This window comes from Xyrauchen texanus, chromosome 7, assembly GCF_025860055.1.
Source record: "Xyrauchen texanus isolate HMW12.3.18 chromosome 7, RBS_HiC_50CHRs, whole genome shotgun sequence".
Classification (NCBI taxonomy): Eukaryota; Metazoa; Chordata; class Actinopteri; order Cypriniformes; family Catostomidae; genus Xyrauchen; species Xyrauchen texanus.
In genome coordinates this window covers 45757517-45777701 of record NC_068282.1, presented here as the reverse complement: position 1 = coordinate 45777701, position 20185 = coordinate 45757517, and the positions used below count along the sequence as shown (strand labels likewise).

At 38.2% G+C, this 20185-nt stretch overlaps 1 protein-coding gene across 1 annotated transcript in view; it reads left to right on the top strand.

Moving 5' to 3' along the window:
* LOC127646963 (protocadherin-9) overlaps nt 1-20185 on the top strand; it is a 377566-nt gene that overhangs the window by 59008 nt on the left and 298373 nt on the right. The window contains exon 2 of the mRNA XM_052130964.1: nt 18180-18281. Coding sequence (XP_051986924.1) covers nt 18180-18281 — 102 coding nt within the window. The remainder of the gene's footprint in view (nt 1-18179; nt 18282-20185) is intronic.

The following is a 20185-nucleotide window of genomic DNA, read 5'->3' as shown; positions in this document are numbered from 1 at the left end:
AATTATCAAACCACTTGTTTGACCTCATCTACTGTGTTTTAAGTAGTCATTAACCAATAGTGCGGTCAGGGGTCCTCTTTAGATCAGTTCTTAGATCAGTAATGTTCTCTAATGATGAGAAAAAGACCTGCAGTAGAAATCGATAAAGGCTTCGTCCCTTGTGAATGAGCAGCAGACCCCAGCATCCACTATCCCCTCTGTCTGGACTGCTTAATTGATTGAGGGTTCTTGTGTTTTGCGCTCTGGTCTTGGATTCCTCAGGTATTGTGTGTCATCTAGCCGATGGGGCAAGTAGATGGCTGGACGGTAGATAGAAAGATCGATTTAGAATATTTTTTGTCATCCAAAGCCATAATAGAATGGGTTCTCTGGTCCAAGGCTGTCAATGTGGTCCTACCTAACCTCAATCACACTCACTGACAGCCCTACTCACACTGACAATGATTTTTATCAAAATGACTTCTGGCCATTCTGTCGCTGCAAAACGTATTCAGTGTTAATGCCCCATTCCTTTTCTTCCTTTTATGTAAACCATCTTACAATGGCGATATGTATATATATATATATATATATATATATATATATTTCCCACAAACCTCTTTTTTTCCCCCTAGAGTGTAGACTTCAGTTTTCTGTAAGATGCTAATTAATTATCATATCAAACAGTCTTCAGAAATATATTTGTGTCAGCTTGGACAGAGAGTTTTGCATTAGAAAGAGCATTCACTTTGAATATGTTCTGGATACATATGGTTATTTGAGGGGATGGTGAGTTTCGTAGTCTTTTGTTCTTCAAGAACAAAGTGAAAGGCCTCAGCGAAAGGCAATCCTCTTTAGTTCCTGAATGATATTAAAGCACTGCAGATAATTGGGTGATATTTTTAGTGGTGGCCCTTGCATTCAAGCTGTTTTTTTGCTGTTTTGCTCACATCGCCTTAACAAAAGGCTCTCCGAAGCCATTGTCAACTTAAATGGAATGTCGATACATTGTAGTTTTGAGTCCACCGTGATAATGGGCTTATCAGCATGGTGGTAAAAACGAATCTGAAAGTTGCTGAAGAGACTCATCGTTGCCAGTATTGAACAATCAAACACAATCAAATGATTCTCTCTTGTGTTCTTGCTTTCTCTCAACAGGGCCAAAGCCCCCTTAAAGGGCTAGTTCACCCAAGATGAAAATTCTGCCATAATTTACTCATGTTGTTCCTAACCTGTATGACTTCTCCATTTTTGTCATTTTATCATACTTGACAGCTCTATCCCCACTCACTTTTATTATATGGAAAAGAAGAGAGGGAATATTCTTCAAAAATGCATCGTTTGTGTTCCACAAAAGCCAGCTATACAGGTTTAGAACTACATGAGAGTTAGTAAATTATGTCAGTATTTACTGTACATTTATGGGGGCCTGTTAGCCCCAAAGTACCCAATGTATTATATCATTATCTGGATGGGACTAGTTTACCCACAGGAAGTTAAGTCAATTTGCTGTAAAATCTTACAACAGTACTTTGTACATTGCATTTTTTTCTCATGCAAACACGGTAAGAAATATTGAGCATATTCACCTACTGTTTTGTATTGACTATAGTAGCATCAGGTATGATCCTCACCTAAAGGATTTCTTCCATTTAATTATATACATAATGTTTTAATACATATAGACATAATTCAATCACACTAAAAAAGCTAGGCACAGCGCAACAAGCAAAACACATTTGTCTGAGGCAAGCCGTGGCACAATAGTAAAAGGCATCCATCTAACGCACGTTTATGTAGTAAAACAATTGATAAACAGTGTGTGTGAGTATTAAGACAAAAGTGTGAAACACAGTTGTTTCGAGACACATCTTTACAGATGAAGTTCTTTTTATCTTGACATTATATTTATGAAATGTGGAACTTCTGTGTCTTCTGAACTTCTGAAGAACATTTGAAAAACAGCACGAGCAAACACACATCTTTCAAGAAGTAAAAATTATTTACACACACACACACACACACAAGTTACGTATCATTATGAGGACTTTCCATAGACATAATGATTTTTATACTGTACAAACTATAGATTCTATCCCCTAAACCTAACCCTCACAAAAAACGTTCTGCATTTTTACATTTTCAATAAAACATTTTTTATATCTTTTTTAAGCTATTTCAATTATGGGGACACTAGAAATGTCCTCATAAACCACATTTATAGCGTCATACCCTTGTAATCTTGTAACCTATAAAATTGTCCTCGTAAACCACATAAACATGCCCCCACACACACACATTGGGTTTCATATAATGGGGACATAATGGTTTTTATACTGTACAAACTATATATTCTATCCACTAACCCTACCCTTAAACCTAACCCTCACATAAAACTTTCTGCATTTTTACATTTTCAAAAAACATAATTTAGTATGATTTATAAGCTGTTTTCCTCATGGGTACAGACAAAATGTTCCCACAAGGTCAAACATTTCGGGTTTTATTATCCTTATGGGGACATTTGGTCCCCACAAAGTGAAAAATACATGCTCCACACACCACACACACACACACACACACACACACACACACACACACACACACACACACACAGAAAGAGAGAGAGAAAATAGAGTGGAGTTTACTGAAAAACAAAATCAAAACAAAAAAAATAGGATTAATAACAATGCATGCTATGTAATCTATTAGATACCATTACCTTGCTTTATTGGCAATAAAACAAGGATACAGAGGTACTTGAGGCATAATTAAAAAAAAAAAAAATTATTATAATTTTTTTTTTCATGAATAGGTAATTTGGAGCTTAAAATTTACTTCATTCTTCACAAACACGGATTTACCAAACATAACAACAAAACCAATAAAAATGGGTTAAATCAGTTTACAAACAGTGAAACCATGCAAGCTCATTAATTATTCAAGCCTGGTGCATGCTGGGAACACCAGCTTCAAAAAAGGGAAGTAAAATGTACTTATTTAATTTACCGTTGAAATTCACTTAAATTGGCAAGTAAATATGACAAGGTTTTTACTGTTGGATTGATATATGATGATGCATTGTAAAGATAATTAACAATCATAAATTAAATTTACTTATAAGCCAGAACATGTAGAACAAATGTAGAATGCATTAATATTTTCAAGTTCACTCTTTAACGAATTCAATTACGTAAGATTTTCTGCTATATTTACTTCACTACAACTTCACCTTTCAGTGTATTTATAACATGTGGGACTTCTGCGCGAGACACACAGAAATCGTACAATCAGTTGAAGAACAGCGTAGACGAAAGCAAAAATGCAAAACACAGTTGTCTCTAGAAGCATTTTTGTTACATTTGGAATTCTTTTAACAGTTTGATATCTAAAAATGTGTTCAAATAATCTGTCTAGTGCATGTATATATACTAAAACAATTAATAAACTGCACAGATGAACGTAAAAATGCAAAACAGTTGTTTCGAGACACATTTTAAACAGTTGAAGTTCTTAAGTTGACACGTTATCTATAAAATGTGGGTGTCACTTCTGTGCAAGACGCTGAACAAATAGCAATAGCAACAGTCTAAGACATCCGTCTAACACGTGTTTACATAGAAAAACTATTGAAAATCAGCATGGACAGACACGTAACGCATTTCAAGTTGCATTTTAACAGTTAAAGTTATTTTTAACTTGACACAATATCTCTAAAACGTGGCGCTTCTGTGCAAGCCGCTGAACAAACGATAAGCCGCGGCGCAACAGTCAAAGGCATCTGTCTAGTGCATGTTTATGTAGGCCCTACTGTACGGAAAAAAAATATATATATATATATATATAAACACAGTGGATGCACACAAAAATGCAGAACACGGTGCTTTTTAACTTGACATGGTGCTATAAAACATGGTGCTTCTGTGCAATAGGCTGAGAACACATGATGGTGCAGTAGTCAAACGCATCTGTCTAGAGCGTATTTACATAGAATAACAAAGTAAAAGAGTGCGAATGGACACATCCAGACAATACAAACTGGCATCTTATTAAAAACTCCAGAGACCCCAATCCCATCCGATTTAGTACATGAAATCAAAGACGTTAATTATTCAAATGTTGTTGAAAAGTTTTATCCCATCCAAATAGATCTTTGAAAGTTCACAGCAAATGTGCAGATCTGTTTTAGAAAACAATTAGACAAGAAAGCTAGAAAGAGAGAAATAAATAAAGGAATACAGAGACTTGTGCCTCTTTGGGTCATTCTCCCTCTTTTATGAGCTCATTTGTGCAGTGCTGGTGGACCAGTAACTCACCCTTACTGAGGAGACTATAAGGAAAGAGCCGATTATGAACGCAATATATTAAACACACTGAAATATATATTAAACATACTGGATGGATCTCATGAGACTAGATAATGCACAGATTGATTTTGACTGAGCCGTTAACTATTAATGCAGCTGTAACAAAGTGACCTGCGGACATTTATAACACGTTCGTGCTCCATGGCGGTAGCTGTAGAAGGCCACAAAGGATCCATTTAGTAATGATCAAAGGACTCCTTGTGACTTTTCGTGACATTAAGTGATTGTGAGATTTCACTGAATGTAATGCGGTTGGTACGTTCTATGTTTGTATGGTGTACAGGAGTTTGAAAATGGGATAGTTGACAATAGTGTCCATAGCAACCGGAGGCATATTAGCGGCCTGCAATGTTATTTTTTTAAACTGCTGTAGACAGAGGCGCCATGTTTCCCTCCATTTGGTCTATCCCATTAAAGAAGTAAAAAGGAAATAATGTAAATAAACAGCTTTTTTAATATTTACTGTAAAGACAATGACAATGGAAGTGAATGGGGCATAAACATTAAAATGCACACTCTTTTAGAAGTATAGACAAAAGACATAAACATTACATGTGCAAACATGATTTTAGTTTGATAAAATATGTGATTTACCGGCATTATGTTTACCTAATTAACCTATACTGGGTTCACTGGTGTTATATTGTCCGGACAAGTTGTAATATTGGATATTACTTAACACAGATAAGGTTAGTAAGCAATTTTATCATATTGAAATCATGTTAATACATATAATGTTTATGTCATGTAGATGTACTTTTAAAATAGTGTGTATTTTATTGTATATGGACCAATTTACACTCACCTAAAGGATTATTAGGAACACCATACTAATACTGTGTTTGACCCCCTTTCGCCTTCAGAACTGCCTTAATTCTACGTGGCATTGATTCAACAAGGTGCTGAAAGCATTCTTTAGAAATGTTGGCCCATATTGATAGGATAGCATCTTGCAGTTGATGGAGATTTGTGGGATGCACATCCAGGGCACGAAGCTCCCGTTCCACCACATCCCAAAGATGCTCTATTGGGTTGAGATCTGGTGACTGTGGGGGCCATTTTAGTACAGTGAACTCATTGTCATGTTCAAGAAACCAATTTGAAATGATTCGAGCTTTGTGACATGGTGCATTATCCTGCTGGAAGTAGCCATCAGAGGATGGGTACATGGTGGCCATAAAGGGATGGACATGGTCAGAAACAATGCTCAGGTAGGCCGTGGCATTTAAACGATGCCCAATTGGCACTAAGGGACCTAAAGTGTGCCAAGAAAACATCCCCACACCATTACACCACCACCACCAGCCTGCACAGTGGTAACAAGGCATGATGGATCCTTGTTCTCATTCTGTTTACGCCAAATTCTGACTCTACCATCTGAATGTCTCAACAGAAATCGAGACTCATCAGACCAGGCAACATTTTTCCAGTCTTCAACTGTCCAATTTTGGTGAGCTCTTGCAAATTGTAGCCTCTTTTTCCTATTTGTAGTGGAGATGAGTGGTACCCGGTGGGGTCTTCTGCTGTTGTAGCCCATCTGCCTCAAGGTTGTGCGTGTTGTGGCTTCACAAATGCTTTGCTGCATACCTCGGTTGTAACGAGTGGTTATTTCAGACAAAGTTGCTCTTCTATCAGCTTGAATCAGTCGGCCCATTCTCCTCTGACCTCTAGCATCAACAAGGCATTTTCGCCCACAGGACTGCCGCATACTGGATGTTTTTCCCTTTTCACACCATTCTTTGTAAACCCTAGAAATGGTTGTGCGTGAAAATCCCAGTAACTGAGCAGATTGTGAAATACTCAGACCGGCCCGTCTGGCACCAACAACCATGCCACGCTCAAAATTGCTTAAATCACATTTCTTTCCCATTCTGACATTCAGTTTGGAGTTCAGGAGATTGTCTTGACCAGGACCACACCCCTAAATGCATTGAAGCAACTGCCATGTGATTGGTTGATTAGATAATTGCATTAATGAGAAATTGAACAGGTGTTCCTAATAATCCTTTAGGTGAGTGTATTTCCTTATTAAATGCATTACTGTAACCACAATTTGTTTTTTTTATATATATATAAATGGGCAACATATCAAAATGACTTAAACACTATGCCAAAAATGCTGTTTTTTGAGCTTAACTTGTATTGAACCTGGAACATTCCTTTAAGCATCTCCTTCCATTGATGATTTGTCAGAGAGAACAAAAAAAAAAAAAAGAGTTTCAGGCACTATTTTCTACCCCAAATATGAACTTGTAACACATTTGTGCTGCATGACTGGAGGTGACTGCACAGGATCCATTTAGCAATTATCGTGACGTATCGCAGCTCTCTGCGATTATGAGATTTCTCCATCGGTAATGCAGTTGATAAATACCCGGTGTGGATGATGACGGTGTGTATTTATTTGTTTTGTATCCTCCAGGAACACTTTGCCCTCAGCCTCAACCTTAATAAAATGTGTTTAGTTATGCAGTTTAGTTGTGACGTTTCGCTAAAATCACCCATGGGGACTCAGTAAGAAGCATGTGTTGCCACTGTAACTGGAAATTTGCCTGATTATCATGGGGGAAACAAACAGAAAGGGCTTATCTGGAGAGAAGTGAAGTGTGCTGAAAAGATTAATTAGGCTGAATGGTTTGAATGCTTTAATGAAGAGGACTTGAGTTGATACAGCGCGTGAACTCGTCTGAAGCGCTCGTGCTCTTTCACACAGGTGCAGATCTCGGCAGGGTCACACGCAGAGGGGAAGCACTTTAAACAGTGCCAGGTTTACCCCTGTAACACCTTTTGTGCTGGGTGCCGTCATTCTTGTGTCTTGTGCATTTTGCTCCCAACTGGAATGGCAGGAATTCCAAAGCATCACTGCAGCAGTAACACAGCTAATTAGCATGAATAAAAGTACAGAGTGATAAAGTGATATATGTAAGGAAAGGAACATAACAACAACTCCTGAAAATGATATATCTTGAAATATAGTGAAGAGACAGCGGAAAAAAAATAACAAAGTCTTCCTCAGACTTAATGCGAGCTATTTGCACCAGCGCCAGTGGGAAATTACGGGATGTGGAGAAAACAGTTGATTGACCGAGACACATGTATATGTGAGTAAAGAGAAAAATGCTTACACAGTGCAGCACCTGTAAACGCAAACACCACTTTAGAGTCTTAACCTCCTAAGACCAAGGCGTGACTTCTATGTGCATTTTCCATTTCCCTTTTTGATTTGTAACTACAGTAGTTGCGAATAATTAACATAAATAAATACTAACAATAATTTCTAGAGCAAATGGTTTTCTTAAAAATGTATGTCAAAATGCATGGCAACATATGTGGACAACTGTATCAAGTTGTGACATTTTAAATAATAACAAGCTACTATAAAGAAAGTCAGATTTTTTAATATCAAATTATTTATATATTTCCAGGTGTGTTGGTTATTCATGTTATTGAGACTTTACAGACCTTACATCAGAAATTAGCTTTATTCATTATGATTCAAAGTAATTGCCAGCATCATCCAATCACTGCCAAACATGTTAAAATAAAATTATATATTATTAATTCTGAATCTATGTACTGATTAACTTTGAGTGGGCTAAACATCATATGCAGCCTGAAACTGAACGTTTGGTTGGATTTTACAAGTGAATGCACTTAGCTGCATATAGAGCAATAGGATGCTCCCTTGCTCCCTATATAGTGAATGACTTAACCTCTATGTTGTCTGTCTGCACTGGTCTCAGAACATTTCCAAATGCACCTTATTTTCATCCTAACTCTATAAAAAGCATCTGAAAGCAAATTTTTCAGATTTTGGATGAACCCTTTGATTCGCAACGTGAGGAAAGAAATTGCTAATGATTATGTTTAGTAGTATGTTGTTTTGCGATAAATCGCTCAAATTTTAAAAATGGCATATCGGATGAAACTAGAGACTCTTTTGACTCGAAAAAACGTAACAGGGTGTCTTACCAGATGTAGTTTTTGTTGCCGTTTCTCCCAAAAACAAAATCCGCTGTGGTCAGCACTATGTTGTTTTGTCACATGACTCACATGGAAGTTTAACCCTTTACTGACAGCTCAAGAGTCTCTTGAACTTATATAAGTCATGTTAAATTAATAAAAATTATGCATTGCGTATAGTGAAGCTAAAATACAACATCCAAGCATGTATATGCTGGGTCACAAAAAAATAAATAAATGGCTTTCTGGTATTCATGTTATAATTAGCTTATTGACACATCTGAAATACGCTTATACAAAGTGACTGATAGTATGTGGGTGTACATTTTAGCAGTACATGCTTTCCATGGGAACTGAACCCTTGGCCTTTGAATTGTTAGTCAGCTGTTTACAATAGTAACCATTGGAGATGTGGTTTCGTTATGGGTCTTTAGACACAACCCTTTATGGAAAGACGTCATGACATCAATTGATGTATTGTGGGTGTTATTACTTGAGCAGAAACATGTTTGTTTGACAAAGGCTATACAGTGTCAGTTTTAGAGTCCTACAGCATCTCTTCAGGCACAGCTTATTCCATATAACTCTTGATTTATTATGTGTATCAGTTTTTTTTCCCAACACATAGCGAGCCTTTTAAAGCAGTATCCCAACAGAGATAGAACTTTATTAGTGACTGATTTAGAACCGCTCTAAATAGGCAGCAACTCAGTGTGGCCAAAATGAGATACGGTGTTTTAGGAAGCAGCATAATTCCATAAAGTCGTATTCCCTTTGAAACAGCCTTTGCGCAGGGAGCACATCTCTGATGTTTTAGAATTAGTGCTGTCAGTCGATTAAAATATGCAACAGTAATGCTTGATTAACATTTTCCAAACAAAGCCTTGCACAGTATAAATATAGAAATGCATTCAAATGGCACCAATTCAAGTAACATTAAATGTTTCGCAAAGTCTATGTGGGAGGTTGACAAACTGAAAGAACTATGTAACCTTAGGTTGTATATTCATTGCAATGGGCATTAAGTCTCTTAACCTCACATCCTCCACAATATTAATCAGCCAACAGACTATGGATATCCGCATTGCTAAAGCAATAGTGCAGCTGCATTCACGATGAGCATTTGGGTGTCAACGCCAGCATCAAGTGACGCTTTGAACTCTACTTGATAAGCGCTTGCAATCAACGTCTTGTTCTGCATTGTCCTGATAGTTAATACTTGACGTGCTCCAGTGGTAATTAAATTGTGCTTTACAGAAGCTGCAAAGTACTTGAATTTTGTCACAAGTCCCATCTGGTCCATATGAGATCTTTTCCTCAACATTTGTTCACTGATACGGCAGTTGTGTGTGTTTGTGGTGTGTCTGTCAGTGTAATGACTCTGAGTGGACACATCAAAAAGGTTCCGCCCTGCTTTGGCCCATGTATGTGCTAGTTTATGCTTTATTAACAGTAAATTAATACAGTAAAAAAATAACACATTAAACCTCTTTAAATAATCACATGCATTAACGCATTAACTTTGACAGCTCCACTTGCTTAAGATGCTTAAAATGTTTTGGAGATCTTGTTTGTGGTGTCATAATCACACATTAAATTTGTATGATTTTCACGTACAGTGTGTATGAGTTTGTGTATTTGTGTTTTACCTCTTTCCTGTAACCATGGTCATATCTATTAAAGCCCTTTAATAAATGATGCCATATAATCCAGATATACAGAGTAAAATACACACATACACAAATACTAAAGCTGTAAGCATCACCTGTCTGTCACACACACACAATTATTTACTCTCAAGAGCGCAAGGCTACTTAATCCAGAGTAATGTTCCCCCTTAATCACATTCATAAATTGGTAATGATATTCATGCACTTGTGTGATATATGGCAAATTATAATGTCAGCGTGTCTTAGTAGTGCCGCCTTCATTTGAGTATGGGCTCTATTGCTTTAATAAATCACGGTGGGTGGAATATGGCAGTCATTAGTTTGAATGACAGTAGGGAGTCATGTAAAATGTGCATTCATTGCTCATATGCATCTTGCTGTTAATCATAATAAGTCTATCAGGCCCATCATGGTTATTAAGTGCAACTATAGAGCAAAGAGGCCTCATTTCGGTGGACTCTGGGAAACAAACCAAATAGTTGGGTTTAGATAACAAATGGCATTTTATTGGAGAAAACTGTGTGCATTTGTTCGATAGATGCTTTTATCCAAAGTGCATAGTTTACAACAGGTAAGTCTTGTGTAGCCAGACTTTCGATTATCGATATAGAGTCTAGTATACCATAGCACAATCTAGTCAATCTCGCTACACTCTCCAACTACTTATAATGCTAACCCTACTTATAATCAACATCTAAAAATCTATATATTTCAATAGCTTTTACAATGCTTCATGGGATTGTAGTTTTGTGCACAGTAAATTTCTTATTTCTCTTTGTATTGGTTTTATGTGACATTTATGGGCATGCGAATCTACAGGCAAACTTAGGCAAATCCAGTGAATAATTCTCTCTCAAAAGTGGTTATTGTAGCAGGCCAGTACCTTTGTTAAACACGACTTAAATGCACTCGACCATGTAGTGTATGAATTTTTCAAAGTGTTGTATCATTTCAAATGGAACACTAACAGTCTTTTACTACACTAAAAGTATTTACTGTTTTTCAGCTGATGGAAGTGACGTTTTGTTGCTGTTAGTTTTAGCATGGTAGCAAATCATAGTGCAACATCTGTATCTGAAATAATGTACATAATCACACAGTGTTGGGTGATGGTAAATCATTTTGTTGTCTCTTTGCATCGAGACAACAACATATGAGGAATTTTCACAACTCACAAGTCACACTTAAAATTTACTTGCGACTTGACTATGACTCATAAACTATTGACTTAAGTTGAGACTTGACTTGGACTCAAAATCATAGACTCGTGAAAAACTCAAGTAATTTTGCGAATCCCCCCCCTCCATTTATGTGCTGCTGTTAAATTAAGCGATATCAAACGGAAAACGCATCAAAAGTGGAATGAAACAATGCTATGCGAGCGCAGAGCAGGTGCGTTCGCGTATTCCTCAACCACACACGTAATCATTACAGCGCTGCGAGGACCAGTGAGAAGCACAACGCGAGTCACGGAAATATTTCAATACGGCACATAATTCTCTGGTGAAAACCTCTCGGTGAGCAAGCTAGCTTTAAACTACCTTAAATGAACAGACATAAATTAGTAGAGTTTTCACACATCACCACCTTTATCATTAAATTACTATAGTAACAATATATATATTGACTGTAGTATTTTAGGCAGAAATATATTTATAATAAATATTATATCACTACTTTAACTCTATTAAATTTATAATAGGCTACATTAGGGAAGTGAAGTAATATCATACATTTTTGTTTATAAATGATCTGCACTTATATAATGCCTTTTTTAACCTTAGCGGTTACCAAAGTGCATTACACTGTGTGCTATGCAAGGTGCTAGCCTGACATTGGGAGCAACTTGGGGTTCAGTGTCTTGCCCGAAGGCATGTGGAGTCATGTGGGCCGGGAATTGAACCACCAACCCTGCGATTAGTGGCCGACCCGCTCTACCACCTGAGCCACAGCCGCCCATTATAATGTGTTTAGGATACTGTTTTACTTGCCAAAGTTTGTTTTCTAGAAATCATGTTACATTTTACCATGGTAGTGATGATCAGTGTTTGGTATTACCTGAGGCCACCATCTCAACATTCAATGTGACCAAATCAATGCGAGGACTATCTTTAATTTATTAACTATTTAAGTAGTTGTAACAGTATAAGGACGGGCAAGGAGGAGGCGGGAACCAGCTGATCAGTAAAAAGAAACTTTAATAGTAAACTTAAAACCAATATAAACAAACGTGCAAAGCGGCTGCGTGCGTCTCTCTCTCTCAAACCGGTGTCTCCGGCAGCCCCTTTATCTCGCACTCCCACTGATCAACTGATTCAGTGCCGGCCATGCTCCATCACGGCCACGGTCCATCCCACATCTCTGGGGGGGAGACCCTAACCTTCTGGGCGTTATGTCAGCCAGTGCCCAACCCGCCTGCTGTTAACCTGGGAGGAGAGATGAGGGGAAGCAGGGGGTGAGGGAAGGGGCAAGCGGAGACACACAGAGAGAGTGAGAGGAGAGAGAGAGGAGAGAGAGTGAAGAACTTGCTCACCGCTCCCGGACACGCCATTTCCCAGTCCTCAACCGCTCCTCTCCCCTCTGGCAGACACCAGCTCACGCCAACCCCAGTGGATGGCAGCGAGTCCTCCGGCCCCTGGTGGACAGAACTGTTCCTCCCCTTCTCGACAGACAGCCGCGGTTCCTCCGGCTCTTGGCGGCCGGCAGTGACCCCTCCGTCCTCAGGCAGATGCTCCACTGGCGGATGACTCCACAACAGTGCGTCCCTCCTCCCTCCTGGGTTTCAGCATCACTGTAACACATAAAGGATGGGGAAGGAGGCGGCGGGAACCGTCTGAACAGTAAACATAAAGTTTAATGGTAAACTTAAAACCAACATAAACAAACGTGCAGTGTGTCCATGTGCATCTCTCTCTCTGTCGAACCGGCCACCCCTTTATCTCTCTCTCCCTCTGATCAGCTGATTCAGCGTCAGCCGTGTAGAGACATTGGGAAAAGTTTGTCAAGAGGTGGGATTCAAACCTGGAACTCCAGTATAGCAACACATACACATACCATCGTTACACCCAGAGCTACTACAACTGCACATGGGGGCACAGTTTGTCGTAAAATCCTGTGTTTCCACCAGATAATTGGAGTGCAAATAGTCACTTAGTTATCCAGTCTAATCCACGAAATGTCTAACGCGTTAACCAGTTTAATGTCTCTCCCCCATCGAGAAAATATCAATTTGATCAGCAGATGACCCCAAATAAATCTGTTGTAGCTGTCTTGAGATTGACCTGAGCAGTTATGGGCGGAGTTAGTGTAAATAACATCTGCCAACAAGATGGGCTGTTTGCACTTAGTAAGAATAGGCAGTCTGAATAAATAAACAAGCAATCCCTTAAAGTAGTCCGTTTAATATTTCAAAATTGAATTAGCCTTATACAGAGTCTATTAAACTTACCAGCTGCAGATAAAAAATATTGCCAAAACAAAAAGTACTTGGCTTGGACTTGGCCTTGAAAGACTTGAGACTTGACTTGGACTCCACCTAAAAGACTTGAGGCTTGAATTAGAGTCTACATCAGGGACTTGTGAACATGTCTGGCATATGGCGACTCAGAATGAAAGCAATATTGTGACTGGCAAAAAGCCTGCTAACGCTCAAAAAAGACACTTTTGGGATATATAAAGTTTAGTTGGCCTACACAAAGGCTCTTTTTATAGTCAATAATATGTTCAGTTCCGTCAAACATGTTTAAGGACAAAGAGCTCTTAGTTTTAAAGGATAGAAACAGGCTTCCTTCTGGCTTTGATCACACATCTAACTCTCAAACACACAGAAAGCTTTCTGTATGTGCCCAACTTAGATTACTGTAAAAACGACAAGACATCGCTCTTTAAATGGGGATTTTTTGTCTCTCTCTTCACCTTCCTTCCCTGCTCGCTCACTAATGGACACAAGAGAGAATCACGCTGGCATTAAGTGACTCTGCCAACTGCCAAAGTGTGTCTTCCAGGTCAATGTGACATTAATTAAAACACAAAGCGTGGGCTGCACTAGCTTCCAGACAAATAAATAAATAGAAATAGTGGGTTAGAAAACCGACCATTTGACACCTTGGCACTGCAAACATAACTTCAGATTTCACAATACGATGTATCAGATCTGACGTAGAAAACAGATAAACATTGTGTGTTAAGACAGAACGGAAGAGAGAGGACGCTCTCTAAGGCGTTCTGGGGTTAGAGACAGTGATGTATGCCTAGGGGTCTATTCAGCCCAGCCTCATTACGGGAAGCTATTTTGTAAATCAACAGATAATTACAGTATATATCATATACTGTCCGCATCTCCAAAATTGACTGGATTTGGTTAGGTCCATCGCTAAGGGACGGAGAGATGTGGAAAATGAAAAATGGCTCATTCTGATGAAAATAAACCATTTCCTTGGTATTCATAATGTCTCCCCAGGGCACTTGAAATGGAGTGAACTGTTGTTTGCGGTTCGTTTGTTTCAGGCTTTTTGCGCGACCTTGAAATTCATGCAATGCTTAGCATGTGTTTGTTGTCTTGTTCGTCATACACTGAGATACAAATATTTTTTCTTCCTTGTTGCTGAAATTCCCTACATCAACATTCATGGAATAGTTCACACAAAAAATGTATTTCTGTCATAATGTATTACCATCATGCCGTACCAATCCCATAAGATTTTTTTTATATGCGGAACACAAAATACATTTTTTCACAGTCCATATTTTTTATACAATATACTGTATAAATTATATTGTATAAAATATTTTTAAATACAAAATACAGTGTAATTAATACAATACAATTGTGAACTAGCATCTCTCATAGCGTTTATGAACATGAACATTTCATACATCACGATTTCCCCAATAAATAAATTACATTTTGGATTGTTTTTCACCTAAAACTATCTTCAGGAGACTTGTAATATAATGCACGAGCCACATGGACTAACTCTATAATAATTTTGTGTCCTTTATTATCTTTAAAGCTGCACTGTGGAACTTTAGGCGTCTTGCGACATCTGTCGTGACATCTGTCGTTGAAGCCTAAAGTTCCAAGCAACTTGAGGAGGAATGTTTTACCCGAGTTATTTTGGCAGTCCTCTTCTGCGTAGATGGATCTCATGGTTCGAGATTTTTCCTGTGATCACTCAGAAATAGTCACCTGCAGAGGCGGAGTCATAACATGCTATTTTCATAGTAATATTGTTATTCATTTACTTTTTTTTTCAAACCTAGATATTACTTGTTGGGGCACGGTGGCTTTGTGGGTAGCACTGTTGCTGTCCAGGTTTCGAGTACTGACTCAACTGGGCATTTCTGTGTGTAGTTTGCATGTTCTCCCCGTGTTCACGTGGGATTCCTCGTGGTGCTCCAGTTTCCTCCACAGTCAAGACATGCAGGTTAAGTTATTTAAAGACCCTAAATTGTGAGAGTGTGAATGTGTTTTTCTGTTTCCCTGTGATGGACTGGCCACCTGTCCAGGGTGTTTCCCTGCCTTCGGCCCAAGACAGCTGGGATAGTCTTTCAGCACTACCGTTGACCCTACATAGGACAAGTGGCTATAGAAGATAGATGGGTGGATGGATGGATTACATACATCCATCCATCCATCCATCCATCGTCAACCGCTTATCCTGTGTACAGGGTCGCGGGGGGCTGGAGCCTATCCCAGCTAACATTGGGCGAAAGGCGGGGGACACCCTGGACAGGGGATTACATACATATTTAAATATATTATTCAAGTGTTTTATCCACTACACATTAATGTTTGTATGTGCTACACATATTAATTAAAGAGGTGGAACATGTGATATGACTGATACAAGTTCAATTGAAGACACTATATTTTTATATTACAATCTACAGCCTAAATGGAAAACGCAAGTGAACCGTAGTACTTCAATAGTATGTCTATGCACTGCAAACAATACTGTAAAATAAAAACACAAAATGAGGGATTCAATAATGATGGGGATGAAATATACTTGATTAAACATGACGATAATATGCAGAAATGTACAATATAACAATTACAATAATACTTTATTTTTTTTTTAAAGTAAAGTAAAAAAAAATACTGAATTTTGACAGAATTTTCTTATTTTTTTTGCATGAAATGTAAGCACAGCGTAGTTCTAGCGGGAAGGTTAGCAGCTGTACATCATTGCACCATTAGCTGGGTAATTCCCAGCCAATCACATGTAAGCCATTGCTTTATAAATCACATTGCTGTTTCAGTGTGCTAACACGCAACCTCCACCACCCCACCACCACCAGTTGAGTCCCGTCCTGCACGGGGGTAGGCTCCTCGCCCCTGACTCCTATCTCCGGCAGGATATGATGGTTCCGAGTACAACTTCTTCGGACCACCACACCGGGCCTACGCCAAAGAGAGACATTACTTTTCTGTTTTATATTCATCAAATAAATGTCATCTTAAATTTCCCTCAAGTCTGCAAGTCTTCCTGATAGAACTAGTCCTTTATGGGTTTGATTTCAGGGAACACACAAACTCATACAATGTATACTTTGAATGCACTGAAAGTTGCTTTGGATAAAGCAAATATATGAAACCCTTAATTTGTTTTGGTTGTTGTTTTTGTTTAATTCAGGTCAGCATTTCGTTTTTTTTTCATGGCTGTGCAATGAGCAATATGTGTTGGTTTCTCGCACTTTGTTTCTGAATTTCAATGAGACAGCCTTGCCTCCACCAAAGCCTTTTTGATTGCTTTCCCTGCTTGAGTATCACTCTAATATCAGTTGAAATGTCACCACTCACATGTGTTTGTTTCACATGCGTCTCTCCATCTATTGAATGTGAAAAAGCACAACAAAATAAATAAAAAAGAGAGATAAAGTAGATTACCTAACAAAGGGCAGACTGATTTGAAAGCAGGATATTTTGCTCAGATTCACGGCGAAGGTTTGTCAAACAAAAATGGCGTATGCTTATAAATGCAATTTCATTTTCAAAGGAGATATAATCAGTCTGTATCATTCTGGACACAAAGTGTTAAGAAGAAAACAACTATAGTCTCACTTTTTTACAAATTGACCAAGTGTTTGAAAATTGAGAGGCCTGTAATTTTAGGCTTGCTTGTAAATTATTAAGAGATACAAAGGAAGGTCAAAATTGTCATACATAGTTTTTTTTATTTTTTATTAGTTGAGTTTGTAAGGCTTATGTGGCAAAGTCTGAACAGCAAAAGCACACAAGCAATTGAATCAATATTAGTAGATTATTTGAAATCAGATTAAAATGAGATTTTTTTATATTCAATATAGATATACTGGATATTGACAATTAGTTTTCATCATTTAGAACACAATGCCTAGGTAACGTTATAGAAAGTGCACACAAGTTTTGACAGCTTTATCGAAATTCACAGATTTTTATCAAAATTCAATGAAATTCACTGATTCACTAGTCTTTTCCTATCTTAACAAATTGATCTGATTTAATCACTTGCAAAATTACAGTGTGGATAGTCTGCCCTAAAGTCTAAAGTTGGGGTCACATTTGTGTTCTCATGGTAAAATTTCAGGGGCTAAATACAGTCATTTCAATGGAAATCCGCGCAATGGTACATTTTGTGTGATGGACATCCTGTAGCGAAGAATTTCCCCTTGCAGATTTCGTGTTGAGTTCAACTTGGGTGAACTTTGACAGCTAAATTCATCATGATGACCAATAGGAAGTTGCCTGGTTTGGCAATGACCTCTGTGTGGGCGGAGCTTTATACACTGCTACGCTGAATACACACAATGGACAAGGATATCATATTAGCGGCGAGTTTAGCAGTATTTGCTGTGCCTTTAAACTACTACTTACTTTCCTAACGTAATTTTTCTCCAAAGTATGTGGTAATGGAAAGCATATTTGAAACACTTTGTTTTTCTTCTGTTTATGAAAATGCTGTTCTAGTGTGGATGAGAGGCATAAATGTAGTGAGATTAGTGCATTTCAAGAAAAAGTATATTTGTGCGGATCTGGCCTAAGAAATTTTAGCCGTTTATTCCCCATTTGATGAGCGTTAGTTGAAGTGTCACATTTATTTCCAGTCATTTGTTACTAGTATCATTTTAACCAATTCACTCATTTCCCGCCTTTATGAGATTGCTGTTTACCAGTTTTGTGGGTGGACTTCTAACCCTCTTTTTCTTGTATTTTAAGGGAACGCTTACCCGTGCCCGCACCGAACTGAATCCCGACTATCTGGACCTTCGTTCCCGAGCCGAGCTGAACCCAGAATACTGGACACCCTGTACTCCTCTAGTGAGTAACCCTTGTTCAGAATGTTTAGACGGCCAATGTTGAAGCACCATTAGAGAACTCCAATAATATACCTTCTCACCCGCTTGTTTATATGTCTTCTCTGCTAATTGGTTTCTACAATGACCTCTCTAACGACAGTGTCTTCAACCCTGCATCATTAGAACTGAGATAATATTACATAAACACACATACCTCCCATTGCTCTCATTACCTGAGTATGTGCAGGAGTAGGGGATTCCTGTCTTTTGCGAACTGGGATGGTTAAAATGATGTTTCGGTTTCCACTAGACCTAATTATGCTTTTTGTGAGCCCTTCTGTTTTCAGAGTTTGTGTTAGTGTTTCAAAGAATGAAAAAAATGGTTTATGCAAGCTTGAAGTCTCTAAATATCCACGTTGAAAAGACAAACAGCTTAAACCAACCTAAGGTGGATTGCTAGTCTTAGCTGGTTTAAGATGGCCTAGCTGGTCTCCCAACCTGGCCAAGCTTATTTTGTATCCGGTTTAGCTAGTTGGCTAGCTGGACTGCCAGCCCAAAACCCTTTAAAACCATAAAACAAGGACAGCCTGAACAGATTTTCCTGGCTTTGAGACCAGCTAACAACCTTAGGCTGGTTTAAGCTATTTTTGAGCAGGGGTAGCAAACTAACCTAAAACAGTTTGCTGGTCTTAGATGGTTTAGGTTTGTATAACTGGTCTCCAAGCCTGGCCAAGGTGGTGTTTAAATGATTTAGCAAGTTGGCTAGCTGGCCACCCAGCCCAAAACCCTCTAAAACCATCAAAAATGACCAGCATGAGAAACTTGGCCAAGCTTTGAAACCAGCAGGTTTAATCTCTTTTTTAGTAGGCATAGCAAACCAACCTCAAGCAGTTTGTTGGTTTTAGCTGGTTTAAGATGCTCTTGCTGGTCTCCAAATTGGCCAAGCACAGAGACCAGCAAACCATCAAGGCTGGTTTAAGCTGTTTTACAGCTGGGGTAGCTGTACAGGAAAGCATATAATAGTCCAAACCATGAGTCAAACAAGTAATCAGAGGCTTGTACTTAACCGGTTATGTCAGTATATGTGTGTCATTTCCAAGTGTTTATATAAGCACTCCAAAAAAAAATTGTTTTGAAAAGAGCTATTTATCTGGAAATGAAAAATGCTAATTATTTTCCATTCGGTCAGAGTAGGGTCAACACGACTCAATCTGTGCATGCTTTTCTCACAACTTTAGGTTTTTTAGTTGTTGGTCGATTTGGCGACGTTCAGATGATGTTTGTCAGCTCTTCTCCAACTGGTGTCCTGTTTTTGGTGGATTTAATACTCTCTTTTGAAAAGTGCATGTTCAAATAATGTGGACGAAATCAAACACATAAATACATCATTTCATTTTGCACAGTCCGAAAGACTTTGTTGTTTATTTGTGTGCTCTGTACACACTGTGAGTGTGCGTGCATTTGTAGGGGCTTGAATGGGTTCACTAGAATGTGTGTTTGGGCTAGGCAAAATGGATGCCAAAATTATATCTTCCATATTTTTCAGCTTATTGGTGATATTTGATATACATATCAATAAAAAAAATTATTATTATTTTAATGGAAATGCAAAATCAGAGTCATACTGTGATTTGCAGACCACATGAAATACTGCCAGTGATCCATTGACCAAAGACAACAATGTTGATAGACTGATTAAAAACATTCAAACTTGGCAAAAACAGAAAGCATTAGACATTGAATTAATTGACCAATTAATCAACTCATAACAATGAATTAACTGATTGTGTTAATATCTAATGCTTCTGTTCTCTACGTAAAGATAATTTATGTTCATTAGCTAAAAGTAGCAATTTACTGAATCATATTAGCAATTTAATGAAATAAGAACAAAACAATGGCCTGTAAATTACTGTGTATATATAT